The 16,939-nt window shown below is 33.6% G+C and overlaps 1 protein-coding gene across 10 annotated transcripts in view; it reads right to left on the reverse strand.

Moving 5' to 3' along the window:
• The window catches only part of LOC143252792 (folliculin-interacting protein 2-like), a 116,593-nt gene that overhangs the window by 10,292 nt on the left and 89,362 nt on the right, over positions 1-16,939 (reverse strand). For all 10 annotated transcript variants that reach the window (XR_013029142.1, XM_076505495.1, XM_076505497.1 and 7 more), the window contains one exon: positions 11,942-12,107. Coding sequence is in view for 9 of the 10 variants with exons in the window: in XM_076505495.1 (XP_076361610.1) it covers positions 11,942-12,107 (166 nt within the window). In the remaining variant the exon portion in view is untranslated. The remainder of the gene's footprint in view (positions 1-11,941; positions 12,108-16,939) is intronic.

Consider the following 16,939-nt stretch of genomic DNA (forward strand, 5'->3'; position numbering starts at 1 on the left):
GTGGGATGCTTTGGTGAGGAATGAAGTTTCATAGCATATAGTAAAGACAGTTGCAAATGGCAGAGGTGCAAAGAAGGTTCATGAGACTCCATATGTACAAGCTTTGAACAGGGGAAGTGCAGAAAGCCCCAGTGCAGAGCTGAAGTCCTTGATGATAAATGGGGTCCAGTTCACCTTTAAGGCTGAAGTTCTGGCAGAGCCATAGACCAGAGATCCATAGTCGAGTTTTGATCAAATAAGAGCATGATATATCTTTAGCGTAGAACATCAATCCACTCCTCAAGTGGTGGAATAGAAGACACAAAGGGTGCTCAGTGCTCTTGTATATTTGACCTGTAGCTGCTTGATGTGTGGTATAAAGGTCAGCTTACAGTCAAAGAGAAGCCCCAAAAACTTTGTCTCAGGGACCAATGGCAGCACAACTTCACTGATACAAAGCTTAGGATCAGGATGAATACCTTGTTAGTGGCAAAAGTGCATGCAAACGGTTTTAGAGAGAGAGAAGTTAATGCTGTTTCCTATGGTCCACTTCAGTAAAAGATCAAGAGCAGTCTGAGGATGCCACTCAGGAAACCTCATGTTCAACTACTGACATAAGATGTGAAAGTTGTCAACAGAAAGCCCATTTGCAACAGTAAGAGGGAGTTGTTCAGTGATGCATTAATCTTTATACTGAAAAGTGTGACACTCAAAACACAGCCCTGAGGGACTCCAAGATTCTGTAGAAAAGAATGGGAAGTGTGAAACCCACATAAACTTGAGATCTCCTGTCCATTAAAATGTTTGTAATAAAAATGGGCAAATGGCCACATAACACATATATATGGAGGTCTTACAAAATGCCATACCTCTATGTTGTACCATAAGCCTTCTCAATGTCAAAGAATGTTGGCACAAGATGTTGTCATTTGAGAAAGAATTCTCTGATTGACTTTTCAAGTCGAATCAGGTGGTCTATGGTGGAATGCTCTCGTTGGAACCCACACTGGGTGAGCAAGAAGAGGTTGTTTGATTCAAGGAACCAAAAAGACAAGCATTAACCATCCTCTCTTAGGTCTCACAGAAACAGCTTGTCAAAGCAAGTGGATGGTAGTTTGAAGGAATCTTGGGATCATTACTAGGCTTAGAGAAAAGTAGGACAATAGCCTGGTGGCAGGCATCAGGAAAAACATTCTCCTGCTAGATACAGTTAAAAACAATCAGCAGAACAGCAAGAGAAGCACAAGATAGATGGCACAGCATTTCATAGTGTACATCATCAGGTCCGACTAACGTACTGTCAGACCAACAAAGGGCCACTTTGAGTTCTACAACTGTAAAGGGATGATTATAGTCATAGACACAATGAGCTTGAAGCGAAAGAGGTGATCACTCTGCCAGAGTCTTGATGGCTAAGAAGGTGGAAGAAGAGGCAGAAGTGCTAGATACTTGGCAAAAGCTTTTACCTAGAGTATCAGCAATGTTCTGGGTATCAGCTACATCCTGGCCATCAGAGAGCATGATCGAGAGGGAGACAGAATTACATTGTCAACTGACCTTTTGAATCTTGTCCCATATGACTTTGGAACAGGTGGTAGAAGATATGCCGGTTGTGAACTTAATCCAAGATTCCTTCTGGTTTTGATGTCTTACCCTCCAAGCATGTGCCCAGGCCTGCTGGAAAGCAATGCAGTTTGAAAGTGTGGGGTACACACGAAAAGTATCCCAGGCCCATTTTTGATTTTTCTATACCATGTAGGAGGCAGGATTCCACCATGGACAAGGATGTCATGGAAAACATGTTGAGGTTTTAGGAATACATTGAGCAGCTGCTTGTAAAATACAGTCAGTTACTGCTGCCACAAAGTCATCTACTGATGGCAGGATCAAGTTCTGTGATGTAAATGTCAGAATGATGACATTGGTCGGCTTCGTAATTCCATCTTTGCGAGTGGAGATATGCCTCACTGCAGAAACACTTTGGATGGAGAAACCAATGACAATCTCTGACTTGGGAGATGTTCTTCAAATCCTTCTCAACAATAATTCTTCATGATGAATTCAAAGTAGCATGAGGTGTATCTCCAATCATCTTTGAATGCAGGAGAAGTTCACTGTGTTGAGATGTGGATGTTTCCACCAATATGTCACCAGATCAAAGCTTCTTTACTGACTTTGGAGAGCCAGCAAGTCCCTCTAGTCCCTTCTGAATGAGAAAGAGAGAAATTTGCCCTAAAGGTTTGTCTGAAAGAAAATGTAGTATAAGAAAACGAGGTACAGGTGTTACAGATACTGAAAATTACTGCTCAAAATATGTATGGCATGGTCATTGCCTATGGACTCTTTTTTTCACTATTTTATTTGAGTTTTTATTTGGATGATACATAAAAAAAGGAATATATCAGTGCCCACTGACCCCACTCACTATGGAGCCCTGTGAGGGGATGCAGTACAATGTCAAACAAGGACACTGCAGCAATGCCAGGGTTTCATGTGCACTATACCCAAGCACCAGCATCAAATACAATGTCCACAAGACCTGTTGAGAATATCCAACACTGGTACTTGGTTGACCCTAGCCCAAGTGGACAAGCCCATTGACCCAAGGGGGGCCACTCAAGGCTGCCTGTCTACAGGAATTCAAGGCCAAAGTGGTATGTTAGGGTTAGACCACTCAACCATAAGAATTCTCTTCTCCCCTTCACAGATCACCATGTATGGCAAACACGTGGGTGGATGTTTAGAGCCCAGAGGAGGTTTATTGAAAGAACCGAACTTTCCCTGGGAGGTCTCCTCACCACATACAAGAATCCACACCAAGGGGAGCATAGTAGTAACCATCAACAATTTCAACAGAAGAGTTCAATTACAAAGACATACATCAGTGATGCATCTAGCAATTTGACCTTTATGGCTTCATATGGTATAGTATGAATACTCATCTCTTTCTCGAGCTGCCTTAGGTGTGTGACAGTTGAGCTCCTACCCAACTGACCTTGTTTCTAGATGGAGATACTTCTTGATTATTTTGTATGCCATTGCCAAGGACACATAAAAGGCTTTAGCACTGACCTCTGTATTTAAGGCATTCTCACTTGTTACAAAATGCAACACTTTACTTTGCTTATCATGGCTAAAATACAATTAATTTTAGGTTTCTTTTCAGATGGTCCTGGTGTCCAAAATTCAACCATATTCTTTTTTTTTTCCAATTGCATTAAATACACATGATTTATCCCCATCTTGAAAATATCTAAATCTATGATTTTAAGACACCTTTGTGATCTGAGTGTTCAAACACTTTGCATTAGACTGGGCTGTTACCTGCCCTTCTAATCAATTTTTAATGTCATACTGCATATGAAATGCCAATTATTTTCAAAATATAATTTGAGTACATAACATTCCACCATTAGTGTATATTGTCTTAAGTTATGTGGCTTGACAGTTTGCATATTCCAAATCATTTTAATTCAACTTTGTTTTACAATTGCATTAAATACAGAGGATATATCCCCATCTTGAAAAAATCTAAATCTATGATTTTAAGACACCTTTGTGATCTGAGTGTACAAACACTTTGCATCAGACTGGGCTGTTGCTTGCCCTTCTGATCAATTTTTAATGACATACTGCATATGAAATGCCAATTATTTTCAAAATATAATTTGAATACATGACATTCCACCATTAGTGTATATTGTCTTAAGTTATGTAACTTGACAGCTTGCATATTCCAAATCATTTTAATTCAACCTACTCAACCCTTAGACGTTTTGTGCATTGTTAATAAATTACACTGAGAAATAACTGAAATAATAACTTTTAGTTTAAAAAGCTAATTTTTAGCTTTTCTTTAATGTATGGTTAATGTAATGATCCAAGGCATTTTATTAACCACTTACAGTTATAAGTGGGAGGTAATAAATTAATATAAATTGGGAAAAAATATTTGTAAAAATGTACTAATATCCTGTTAGTTTACCTTTTACAATCTTTGGCAACTTTATGACTTTAAAAGAGCATGAAAGATGTGAGGAAGTCTTTGATATAAGAATAATATCAAAAGTTTAATTTTATTATGCACACTACCTCACTTTTTGAAGCTATATATTAGTATGAAGATATATATATATATATATATATTAATGTTATACAGAAAGAAGATAATAAAGATATAATGTTAGTGTATTATTTTCCAAGAACATTAATTTACAAACACTACAATAAAATTACAATTAAACCAAATGATAAACTAATTTGCAGTTTACTCACAAATTGAATGATTACAAACTTACTTTAATAATAACTATTAAATTTGACAAGTTTAGTGCCTTTAATTTTTTGCATGTTTTCACAATATGAAAATTTCAAGAACTATTTACAGCATTCAGTCATTATTATTACATTTGAAATCTTTGGTATGTTTTTACAACAAAATAATTTCAAGAATTGGATGGAATAAAATAATCTGATGCATCATGACATTACAAATAATGGTTGTATAATCTATGAACTAGATCAGCATTTCTCAAACTGAGGTCTGCAAGAGCATTACATTGGGTTTGTGAGTCATGTTTGGTATCTCTGCTTTTGTGTGTCTTCAGAATAAAATAATTTCAAGAAGTGGATAGAAGGAAACAATATGATGCATCACGAGATTACAACTCCCACCCAATTTGACATAAGTCTACAAAGAATAGCTGTCCAACTTATGAACTACACCAGTATTTCTCAAACTGTGGTCCACAAGAATATTCCAGGAGGTCTGTAAGTCTGAACTTTCTTTAAAATATTTAAAAAATATGGTTTATAGAATAAAATTATTTTTTGCAAAATTAAATTTATATGAAGTGAAACATTTAACTTCAGATTACAACTTCTTAAATGCATAAAACTGTTTTTCAAAAGAAAATATTGATAGGTTGGGGGTCTGAGAAAAAATTTCAAGTTAAAAAGGATCCTCAGGTTACTAAAGTTTGATATATGCTACCATCTTCAGAGAATATCTGTATCTTCTTATTCGTATCTTATCGATTCAGTGTTATTCCACTTTATTATGTGGTCTCTTATTAGATAATAGACTGTTGCAGAAAGATCTTGTATGTTTTAACATAGTTCCAAATTCTGACTTATTGGAGTCCTTCATCTTGTTAAGACAATATCATAGAAATTCTACCATAAAAAAAGGGACTTCCATTTTTATCATGGAAAAAAGAGGAATAGATCTTCAAGCTTCAAACTCTAGCTAAAAACAATTATAAGAAGATAAAATCCAACACAACAACAAACCTAAAAAAAGTTTTATCAATTCCTGAAGGAACATCAGAAGGAGTTTCAAACAAAAACTTATAAATAACAGTACAAAAAAGTACCAACCCACACATCTATGGTCATCTTAAAATTCAAAAGCAACATTATACTCCCCATCATCCACAAAATAATTACAGAGATTTACCATGCTATAATGTACAGACATAGTATCACCATTAACTAGTAAAACATCCTTACAGAGAATGTAAAAGTCATATGAGCTTACAAAGCACAATGATTAGTTTTTCTGTAACCAACCTCTTCTTTAATGCACTAAAAATACTCCATGAACAGCTTGAAAATAATAGAAACATTTTGAAGATAATGTCCTAAGAACAGTTACTCTAAGACTCAGGATTTGGCTCAGACATATTTACTATACATTTATAACATGGACCTAAACTACAGTCAAGACTCAAGAATTCATGAACCATGAACAGATATCCAGCAATATAACTTACCAATAGAAATTGAAAAAGATAAACTGTAATTCTTAGAAGTGATGATCACCAAAATACATAACTCATATATGACAGAAGTTTACAGGAAACCTACAAATATTTTGACTTACATCAGGCTATCTCAACAGAGTACAATCAAGTGTCACAGACTGTCCCCAGAACCAACAAAATTTGTAATAAAAAAGTTGCTAAGACAAGAAAAACAGATCACTACAACTCTCCTCCACACTGGATACCTTAAATACCTGATAAAAAAGTAAATAAAAATAAACATAAAGAATAAGCAGTATGAAAATTAAAAATACACAGTTGTCTTAAGATAAAGGTTTTTCTCTGAAAACATATAGCATTAAGCTAGAACATTATTCAGAAGCCAAAACATTATTTGAATATAATTAGCACAAATCAAATAACCCAAAATCCCAGTATAGATAAAAATGTCATTTACAGTAATCCTTATGAATGTTGCTGCCTCCAACAAGTGTCAGAATTCAGGAACATAATAAAAGTTCAAGACTCTGTACTATTAATCTGTCTGTGTTAACCTTGATGTTACAGAAAAAGACTATATGTTAAAATACTATTGAAGTTATACTCCCTGCAGCCAATAAAGACACTCAGCCTGACTCATAAAGACAAGCTGGATATTTATCTTGAAACTACTGAAATAATTGATTAAATCCATATGGAGGAGACCCTTGACAAGTGACAATGCACCAGCCTTTCTAAGAAAAAGACCAAGGACTTCTGCCATCATATACAATTGTTTTCAGGAATTTCCCAAAGATAGCAGCATATTAGTAGCTGAAACACAGGATATAAATTAATTAGTAATTAATATTTAGCAAAAAATACATGTAATTAATAACTAGACATAGGTGGATACATAGGTTACTACTCATGACAATCAAATGAATTGGATAAGTGGGCATTTGTGGATAGGTTAATTACATTTAATTTTTCTTTGATTTGTCATAATGTTGATTAAAGTTAACATTTTACACTAGCAAAAATGCATTTCCAATAGATAGAGAGAGAGTAAGGTGTTGTATTTGGTAAGAGGAGATCTGAAAAAGTTTGATGTGAATCTACATCCAATTAAACTCAGGTTATTCGGATGAGCTATTGTAGCCATCCTGTATGGGTAAAGGAAGAAATTCTAAAGAATAAATATACAGAAGCATGAACCATGAAAACTGTGAGACAAATAAAAATAAAATGCCTAGACTAAACAGAGAAAATGCTCCAGGGTAGAACAAGAATAAAAGTTACAAGTTGAAGGAAGTGAATGCCCTTTACAAGTCACTGATTTTTAAGGAGAAAAGCACAAACAGGATAATTAAGAACATAAAAATGATGGAAAGTAAAATGAAAAGCATGAATGGCATATATATCACATTTCCTACAGCTACAAACAAAAGAAAAATAAAACTTAAGCAAAAGACAGACAAGGAACAAATGACCAAAGGTTCAAAGAGAAGCAAGGTAAGGATGTGACAAACAATATTTAGGCTCAAACAACGAAGGACTACTAGATGAAGAAGATAAAGGTGGCAAAAAGAACAAAAAACAGATAAAGGAGAGGAGAATACATGGTGATAATTAGAATAATTGAAAGTAGTAGGTATAACTCCCCTGCAGCCAGCAATGATCAATAGTTGAACAGCCATGTAAAAATTTAGAAACATTGTAAGTAGAAAAAAAAATGACACAGAGACAAACCATTGAAAGTGCACCTATTTTGTGGACAGATAATGATGGATGAAAATTAATGGAATGAGGAAGAAAAGAAATGTACATGTGAGGATTCTGGAATATCTTGCAATGGACAAAATATACACATGATGCCAGAATGACAACTCAGTTGGATGGGAGAGAAAGGAGTGAGGTTGAAGGAGCGAAGAGTGTAACAGAGGAAGAGGAGAAGAGAACCAGGGAAGTTTCATTACAGGAAACCACAGCTGGGCCAGCCAGTGCAGAGAGAGAGTAGGAGAACTTGACGTGGAATGATCTAAAAGAGAGAAAGGACATGAGAGAGAAGATGAATAGGATGGTTGGCACAGAGAAAATGTTAGACCAGTCCTGACTAAATGCATCCACAGCAAGAGCTGAGAATGAGGGACCAGAAAAGTGGATGTGTAATGTTGCAACAAGCAGCAAAAGCATCTAGAAAAAGTGTGCTCAAATGAAAGTACAACTATAGGAACCATTTCCAGGCTCATTATTTTACATATAAAGAAACTCAGTCATGTTATCAACTAGATAAGACTCCTCTTATCTGTGGAGTGAACATGCTGTTTTTTATTGCATATCTGATACTTGTTAAGAAATAAATTTTAACTAAAGTTACCACAATACAATGATATCTTAAGCCCAATACAGACATTTCACCTTTGCAAATGTCTCAGTGACTGTTGGATACACAGCAGGCAAGCAAATGTACGTTAAACTTGGATACGAATAAATAACTATATATATGTGTGTGTGTGTGTGTGTAAATTGAAGAATAGAAATAGTAAAATGTACATTACACATGTTTACTCTACAAATTAACATGTTGATGTGTTTATATTTTTGAAGCAGTTAACAAGGTGCTATATTCTTCCACTTAATATTTCTAGCTTTTTTTTGTTTTAAATACTTATGGTAGGTTCATATTCTTATAATGCATGCAGTATGAAGTCAGTTCAAGAATTATCCAAAATTTACAGAAAAAACTACTTCAAGCCATATCAAACACGAAATACAGAGAACTACATGACTAACAGAATAAAAAATAAACGTAGACCATGAGATGGCACGCTGCATTAAACCAAAGATTTATGGACTTGTACAACGAAACATAAACCAAATCAACACTAGGAACCACAGGGATAAAAAGATCTACCACAACAAAAAACTAGAGAAACTAAGATGTAAACAACAAAAAAGACACCAACATGACAAACCAATGGCTAACCTCATAATTAACAGATCCAACCAACAATTAAACACAGACGAGATACATCTACTTAGCAAAGGACTCAACTTTGCAATAGCACCTAGATACATCCCAACCTTAGAAATTAAAACATGTTTAGAAGAGCTAGCCAGGAGACTTGTGATACTTTCCATAGAAAAACAAAAACAACCAACAGAAAAAAGACAACTTCAACAATTCTATTGTTGTCCAACAACCAAACTTCCCAGGAAAAATTAAAAAATTATACTTTTCAGAAACACCTAAAAAACAACATCTTAAATGATTTTTTCAAAGAATTTTCTCACAAAACCATCAACATAATTTCACAACACAGAAAACTAAAGAACAACCTGACAAAAAGAGACATTAATTCCATTAAAAACCTAAAACAAGACAAAAACATAAAAATTCTAAAAGCAGATAAAGGAAATGCTATAGCCATAATGAACACAAATGAATACATCCTAAAAATGAAGAACATCCTATCAGACACAAACAAATTTAAACCATTAAGGCTTTATGGTTAAGTTGATTAAGGTTAGATTTTAAATTAAAGGAGTCTTTGACAAATGAACTGACTGATGTTACATATTTGAAGAATACCCATGCTATGTATTTACCAAGATTGTAATTAAATGATTCATATGTGGATATTATTGGTCATAGTGGACAATCTGCTTTATGAGGTTTGGGAATGCTGTATATTTGTGGTGTGAGTGAGACTACAAACAAATTTAAACCAATACACACAAATCCAACAAAGACACACAAAATGCAACTGAACAAAATACTACTAAAAATGAAAAAAAGCCAATACAATTTCAAAAAAACTTTATTCCTACCAACGCAAGACCATTTAATTACAATCTTGGTAAATACATAGCATGGGCATTCTCCAAATATGTAACATCAGCCAGCTCATTCATCAAAGACTCCTTTAATTTAAAATCTAACCTTAATCAACTTAACCATAAAGCCTTAATGGCCAGTTTCAATGTCATATCCCCTCTTTACAGAAGTCCCAACCACTGAAGCCTGCAAGAAAGCTTTAGAACTCTATATCAGAGACCCTAACCCATCAATAGACATTCCCAGCAACCAATTAGCAACCTTCATAGAATTCACCAGGATGAAGACAAACTTCATGTTCAACAACCACAACTATATACAAACAAATGGCCTAAATATGGGCTAAATCCAATATCACCAGTTCTAGCCAATATTTTTATGACACAAGTTGAAACACAAGCAATTAACGCAGCATTACATCCACCACTATACTGGTATAGATTCGTAGATGACATGATTGTGGGATTCACATATACAGAACACACAGTTAATTTTTCAATCACGTTAACTCTATACATCCCAACATTAACTTCACCTGTGAACAGGAAGAAAGCAATCAAATATCATTTCTTAACCTCCAAATTACAAGAACTGATACACAATTTAAAACAGGAATCCACTGAAAAATCACCAAAACTGGACTATACATTCCTTGGGACTCAGCACAAGAAACAAAACAAAAACTCAACACACTAAGAAACCAAATAAACACAGCCATAAAACTATCCTCACCAGATAAAATTAATGACGATTTAGACAAAATAAAACAATACTTCATCAACATCAAAAGGTTCCTCCACAAACCATATAAAACATTATACACACACACCTAGACAAAATGCAAAATCAATTAACAAAAGTAAATATACCCCACGATTCAAAAAATCATGAAGCCACATGCAGCTGCACACCATATATCCCTGACATCAGCAGAAAAATAACCAACATTTGGCAAAAACTAGTAACAAAATATGGCATTCCAGTTAATACTAAATTTATTCAAAAACCAGGCACAAAACTAAGGTCAATACTATGTAAAAACTATACTGACAAACACCACACCAACATTATTTGTAAAACACAATGTGATAACTGCCACAATTTCTATATTGGAGAAACAAGTAGAATAATGGAACAAAAAAGTCACCTTCACATGTTTTCAAATACTGCAAATCAAACAAACACAACATAACTGAAGAAAACATCCAAATACTAAATAAACAAACACAAAATTAAAGAAGCCTTACTTGTACAACTCAAGCTCAAAATAAACCAATACAAAGGAACACCTTATACCTATATTAATAAATATAATCCAACATTTAAGCATGTCTGTTACACTCCTGCACTCAATTACACAACCCCCTTCAAACTTGTGGTCAGCTATCGGTCAGTTACCTCTTTCTTTCTTTGTAAACCTGATGATGACTCAAGAAGGTTGAAACAATGTTCTCTCCTCTACATAGTGCTTTCTCTATCCATACCAGCTGTTTTTTACACACACAAGAATAATTTAATTCATAGTATGTATTTCAAATGCATTCTGAACAAAAATATTGCTGTACATATTAATATTAATGTTTTATAAGCCCAAATGCTTCACCATACTAGAAAATAATTAGAAAAATACATTGAAAACAAATGATAGTTAATGTGTCTCTATGTGGTAACACTTAGTAGCTGAATGCATACTGAGATGATGCTGAATGCAAATGGTCATTTCTCTCTGGGAAAGTTTTCATTGTAAACTACATGTTTAATATTAATCATCTTTATGGACTTACATGCAAAAAAATCATAATTTATTTAGATGATGATTAATTACATATAAAATTTAATGCTAGAAGATGCAAAATATATCAGCTTTTAACTAATGAGATGAATTCATGAGATGAATGACATAAAATTTTTCAGTAACTAAAAATCAATAGACTTCATTTCAACATATATCGGCCTGGCATTGCCAAGCGCGTAAGGCGTGCGACTCGTAATCCGAGGGTCGCGGGTTCGCACCCGCTATGTGCTAAACATGCTCGCCCTCCCAGCCGTGGGGGCGTATAATGTGACGGTCAATCCCACTATTCGTTGGTAAGAGTAGCCCAAGAGTTGGCGGTGGGTGGTGATGACTAGCTGCCTTCCCTCTAGTCTTACACTGCTAAATTAGGGACGGCTAGCACAGATAGCCCTCAAGTAGCTTTGTGCAAAATTCCAAAACAATCAACATACATTTGTATTAAAATAATTGTGATCATGTAAACTAAAAATTCTCATAAGCAATTCTACAAGATTATTTATTCTATTTCTAAAGAAATCAAATAATCTGTTTTAATTCCCTAAAAGAAACAATGGTTCACAACATAACAATTCTCAAAATTACCTGAGCAGAAGTGACTAGGTCATTTCTTATGTCCACATCACATACAGATCCTTTGATCCCTTGAAGACAAAAGTCTCTTATATAATGGTCTGAGACACCACCAAATAATGACCATCCAAAAGTACTCAAAACTTTGTCTTTTGTACCTGCCTGCTTACGTTGCAACCTATCAAAATATTTTATACTGATAATTGAATTTACAATAATGGCTACAAAGTGTAGGATGAAATATCATTAGTTCATGTGTTTACACATACACTATCAAAGACTTTTGAGTATGCAAATATTTCTATGAAATGAGACAGTACTAGTCATCACAAAATTGTATTAGTCTAAAATGTAAAGAACATTCAGAATTAAAAAAAAACATTATTTTCACATCTGAAAAGGGTAAGCAATACATAACAAATATTTTGAAAATCCTCAATTTTTTTTATTTAGAGATAACTGCTAAAAGTAATTAATATAAAAAAAGAGAGTTTCTATATATTTATTTAAAGTACAGTTGCAATCTGTAATCATGGTTTGAATTAAAAAGCAAATATTTACATATGCTTCTTGAAAAAAATTATGTATGGAAAGTTTACAATTTGTTTACTAATCACCAACAATTGCATACCACTGTAATTTTTGTTCTGTTTCTCTATCTATTTCACTAATCAGACATCCCTCCATCTGTTTCCCTTCACTCTCTTTTTAGTTCTTATCAATATTAACATCAAATTCAGATATGAATCACTAGATGGGAATGTTTGTTTTATTCTGTTTTTAAGAGTGAAACTAAGAAAATTCATGTGATAGGCTATCCTAAACTGTGTTTCCCACAGAATTTAATGAAGTAATTCTTGGAAATAAAAGTACAAAAGCTAAATGTTCATAAAAATCACATAAATACTAAGCAGTGTTGATCATTTTTAAAGGTATTAACATATTATTTAATCCATTTTGTTTACAATGGAAAGCAGTATTACCAGGAAATACTCTCAAAATTATGGTGCCTAAAACTGGTGAAGTAATATGTCAGTGTTAATTATTTAGTAAACTGTTACTTTTTTAGATAAATTTGTCTAAGTTTTAATACACTTTAGAGAAATGAAAGTTTTCCCACACACCAAAACAATAAATAAACACAGTCTCTGAGATGCACTGCATAAGATGTTTGTCTTCTAATCCTAATGTCATTTTTGATACATACCTATTACTTTTCCAAAATTATAAAGGGGCCACTATTAACCCTTTCACAAAGGGTCATGAGTAAAGGCCATGTCATCACATTTGTTGACTTGCATTCACAGTTTTATTGAACTATTATTTTATAAATTTGTTAATAAGTTTGAAATCAAATTGTAGATTATAATTCAAACATTAATAATATATATGAGTTAATTTCTTAATTTAAAAGTAGACATGAAAAGAACACATCCAAATATAAATCTTAGTAAGTCATGTGGTATGTTGAATGCAGCATGTTTGTGATGTCAAAATACCAAGTCTACAGTTTCATACAAATCAGGAACTCAAATTACTAATATTATCAAGGTAAAATATAAAATAAAAACCTCATATCTTTTTATTTTGCTGAGATATGGCTTAGGTACTGAATCAAACACAATGGCCCCATTCAACTCTTTCCATTTTTGGAAACATTCTCTTATATACACTTACTTCAATATATGGCATGTGAATAACCAACCTATCTCACTGAAATCTTGGATTGAAAAAATGTGTTAGCCTTTTCAAAGATTAAAATGGCTGAGAAAACCACTCTGAAGACACTCTAAGCTATTGATACATTTGAAGCAAACAATTATCTCTTCTCGCTACAACCTTTGTACTTGGTTGCTGAAGAACATTGGTTGCTAAGTCTTTTACAATTTTGAATGTGGAGGATGTTAAACAAAATTTTTTTTATGAGGTATATGTACAGTTAAATAACCAAAATATCATAAACAACCACACTGATACCATAGAATTCCACTATAATTTAAGCTTTACTTCTTGATTTATTGTTCTATGTTTCAAGCAAAATAATTTTTATCATTTATTTTTAAATAGTAATAATATACATACATACACTCAGTGGCCACTTGATTAGGTACACCCATCTAGTACCAGGTAGTACTTGCCTCCAGAATAGCCAGAATTATTCACATCATGGATTTGACAAGGTGCTGGAAACATCCCTTAGGGATTTTGGTCTCTGCTGACTTGATACCATTATGCAGTTCCTGCAGATTTGTTGGCCATATATTCATGCTGCAAACCTTCCATTCCACCTCATCAAAGGTATTCTATTGGATTAACATATGGGGACTGTGCAGGCCATCAGAGTACACTGAAGTCATTCTCATGTTCATGGAACCAGCTTGAGATGATGGATGCTTTGTTATAAGGTGCATTATCTTGCTGGAAGTAGCCATTGGAAAACGTGTAGACTATGCATAAAGAGATACACATGGCCAGCAACAATGTTCAGGTATGCTGTGACATTCAAATGATGCTTAACTGTTATTAACAGGTTTAATTTGTGCAAAGATAACATTCTCTACATCATTTCACCACCACCATCAGCCTATACCATTGACACAAGGCAGGACGGATCCATGGATTCATATTGTTTGTGTCTAATTCTGACCCTATCATCCACATGTCACAGCAGAAATTGAGATTCATCAGACCAGGCAACATTTTTCCAATCTTCAATCTTCCAGTTTTGGTAATCCCATGCTCACTGTAGCCTCATCTTCCTGTTCTTAGTTGACAGGAGAGGAACCCAGCTTGATCTTCTGCTGCTGTAACCCATCTGCTTTAAGGTTCGACACACTGTGAGTTCAGAGATGCCCTTCTGCACACCACTGTTGTAAAAAGAGGTTGAGTATTTGTGACCTTCCTGTCAGTTTGAATGAGTCTGGCCATTCTCCTCTGATCTCTTTCATTAACAAAGTGTTTTCATCCACAGAACTGTTGCACACTGGATGTTTTTGTTTTTCACACCATTCTCTGTAAACTCTAGACACTTTAGTGTGTGAAAATCCCAGAAGGTCAGTAGTTTCTAAGATCCTGTAACTACCATGTCTGACACAACAATCAGTCCACAGTCAGAGTTGCTTGGATCGTGCACCTTCCCCATTTTGTTGTTTAGTCGAACAACAACTGAACCTCTTAGCCATGTCTGCATGGTTCATATATTGAGTTAAAGCCAAATGATTCACTGTTTGGCTATTTGGTTCAAAGAGCAAGTGTACCTAATAAAGTAGCCACTGAATGTATATATAATGTATAATGAATGAAATGTGACTGTATATTACAAAATACTAGTCCATTAAAACACAGGAAAGGCTAAAGATCAATTTTATATTACTGGATACATATTATGAGTGCACATGCAACCGTGTCAGTGCAAGTTATGTAATTTGGCTAGGCATGACTGGAAGGTCAGTATAATAAAAAATGATAAATATGTAAATCTATAGTGTTATAAGATTTAAGCTACTAAACATTTGAATTTTCGTGTTGCAATATGTAGTCATTCTAGCATCAAAAAAGCATAATCTCTATTTATTTCCTAATCCTTTTATGACATTTATGAGGTTGGTTAAGTGACAGACCCCACATATTCAGAATATATAAAATAACACAAAGTATAAAGTCTTACTTAAAACAAATATTTGAAATGTATTTAGGAGGTTTTAGAGGTTACACATATAATATCTGAGATTTTTAGGATGGAGCATAATTTTTTAATCATAACATGAAATCACTTTGCACTTAGACTAGCAAAGAAACAGATTATTCTATGTTCACAAACAAATCTTCAGTAAAAATATTTCATTAAAAAAATCTGATTTTTTGTAAACAAAATACTTGCAATCTTTACCAAATGTCTACCAAATTTTGTGAAGATATACGTATCAAAAATTATAGTAGAAATACTTAATGTGTGCAAATATTAGGTTGAGGAATAATTCGTGAGCATTTTTAAATAATTTCATTCAAGCATTACATGCAAGACTATACAATACTTCAATGCATGAACACATTACACCCAAAACATTTATTATGATACTTTATTTCATGTAATACCTAGGTATATAGTATGCATTGTTTTAAACGAAATTGCAAGAAATTAAATGCGAAAAGCAGATGGTGTCGAAAATGCTCGATTTTGTCCACTTGACATTCCATTTAATGAGCTGAAAATGAAAGCAAAAATTAAAGACATATGAAAATCAAACACACCATCTATCAGAGCAAAAAATTATCTACCAAATGACATGAAATATTTTGCGAAAGCGTATCATTTATGAATATATTTTTTTAACTTGAAAAAACGCTCACGAATTATTCCTCAACCAAATACATAGACAAACTCATGTTTATTATTCTCAGCCCATAGCGAAAAGGGTTAGACACAAAATGTGAAAATCCCATGCTCAGTTTATAATGCAAGAAAACTAACCCATGAACACTGAATTACTAAGTGTTCCTGTAATACTAAGATAATGCCTTTCCAAAAGATTCTTTATAAATATTAGATTGCAAGTTGTATATAAAAGGTAATGATACATTTGGTTAAATCCCACAAACATTTTTTTCAACAACTACCTACTGAAGAATAATTAAAATCAAAGTCTAATGGGGGATACTAAAGGAAACCGTTATTATAACAGTTTCAATTTATGTAATTCAAACTCATGGTAGAATTGTAAATTACCTTATGGGTGATACTGAACAGCTTAATACAAAAAGTTAAAGAAATTGTAGCAATTTATGAGACAAACTATATACTGCTTCTGCATTTACTTACCCTAAGGACAAGCAAAGTTTGAAAATCATTAGATCTAGAAGTAAAAGTACCAATTTTAAACAGTTTAACAGCTTATTCTTAAAAAGACAAACACAGTTTGAATAATGACTAATAAACAATTGACAGACTTTCAGTTAATTATTAATCACCTAATTTTCTTACTGACACATCCCTACTTGTAATTGAGAGGA

Source organism: Tachypleus tridentatus, chromosome 6, assembly GCF_004210375.1.
Source record: "Tachypleus tridentatus isolate NWPU-2018 chromosome 6, ASM421037v1, whole genome shotgun sequence".
Classification (NCBI taxonomy): Eukaryota; Metazoa; Arthropoda; class Merostomata; order Xiphosura; family Limulidae; genus Tachypleus; species Tachypleus tridentatus.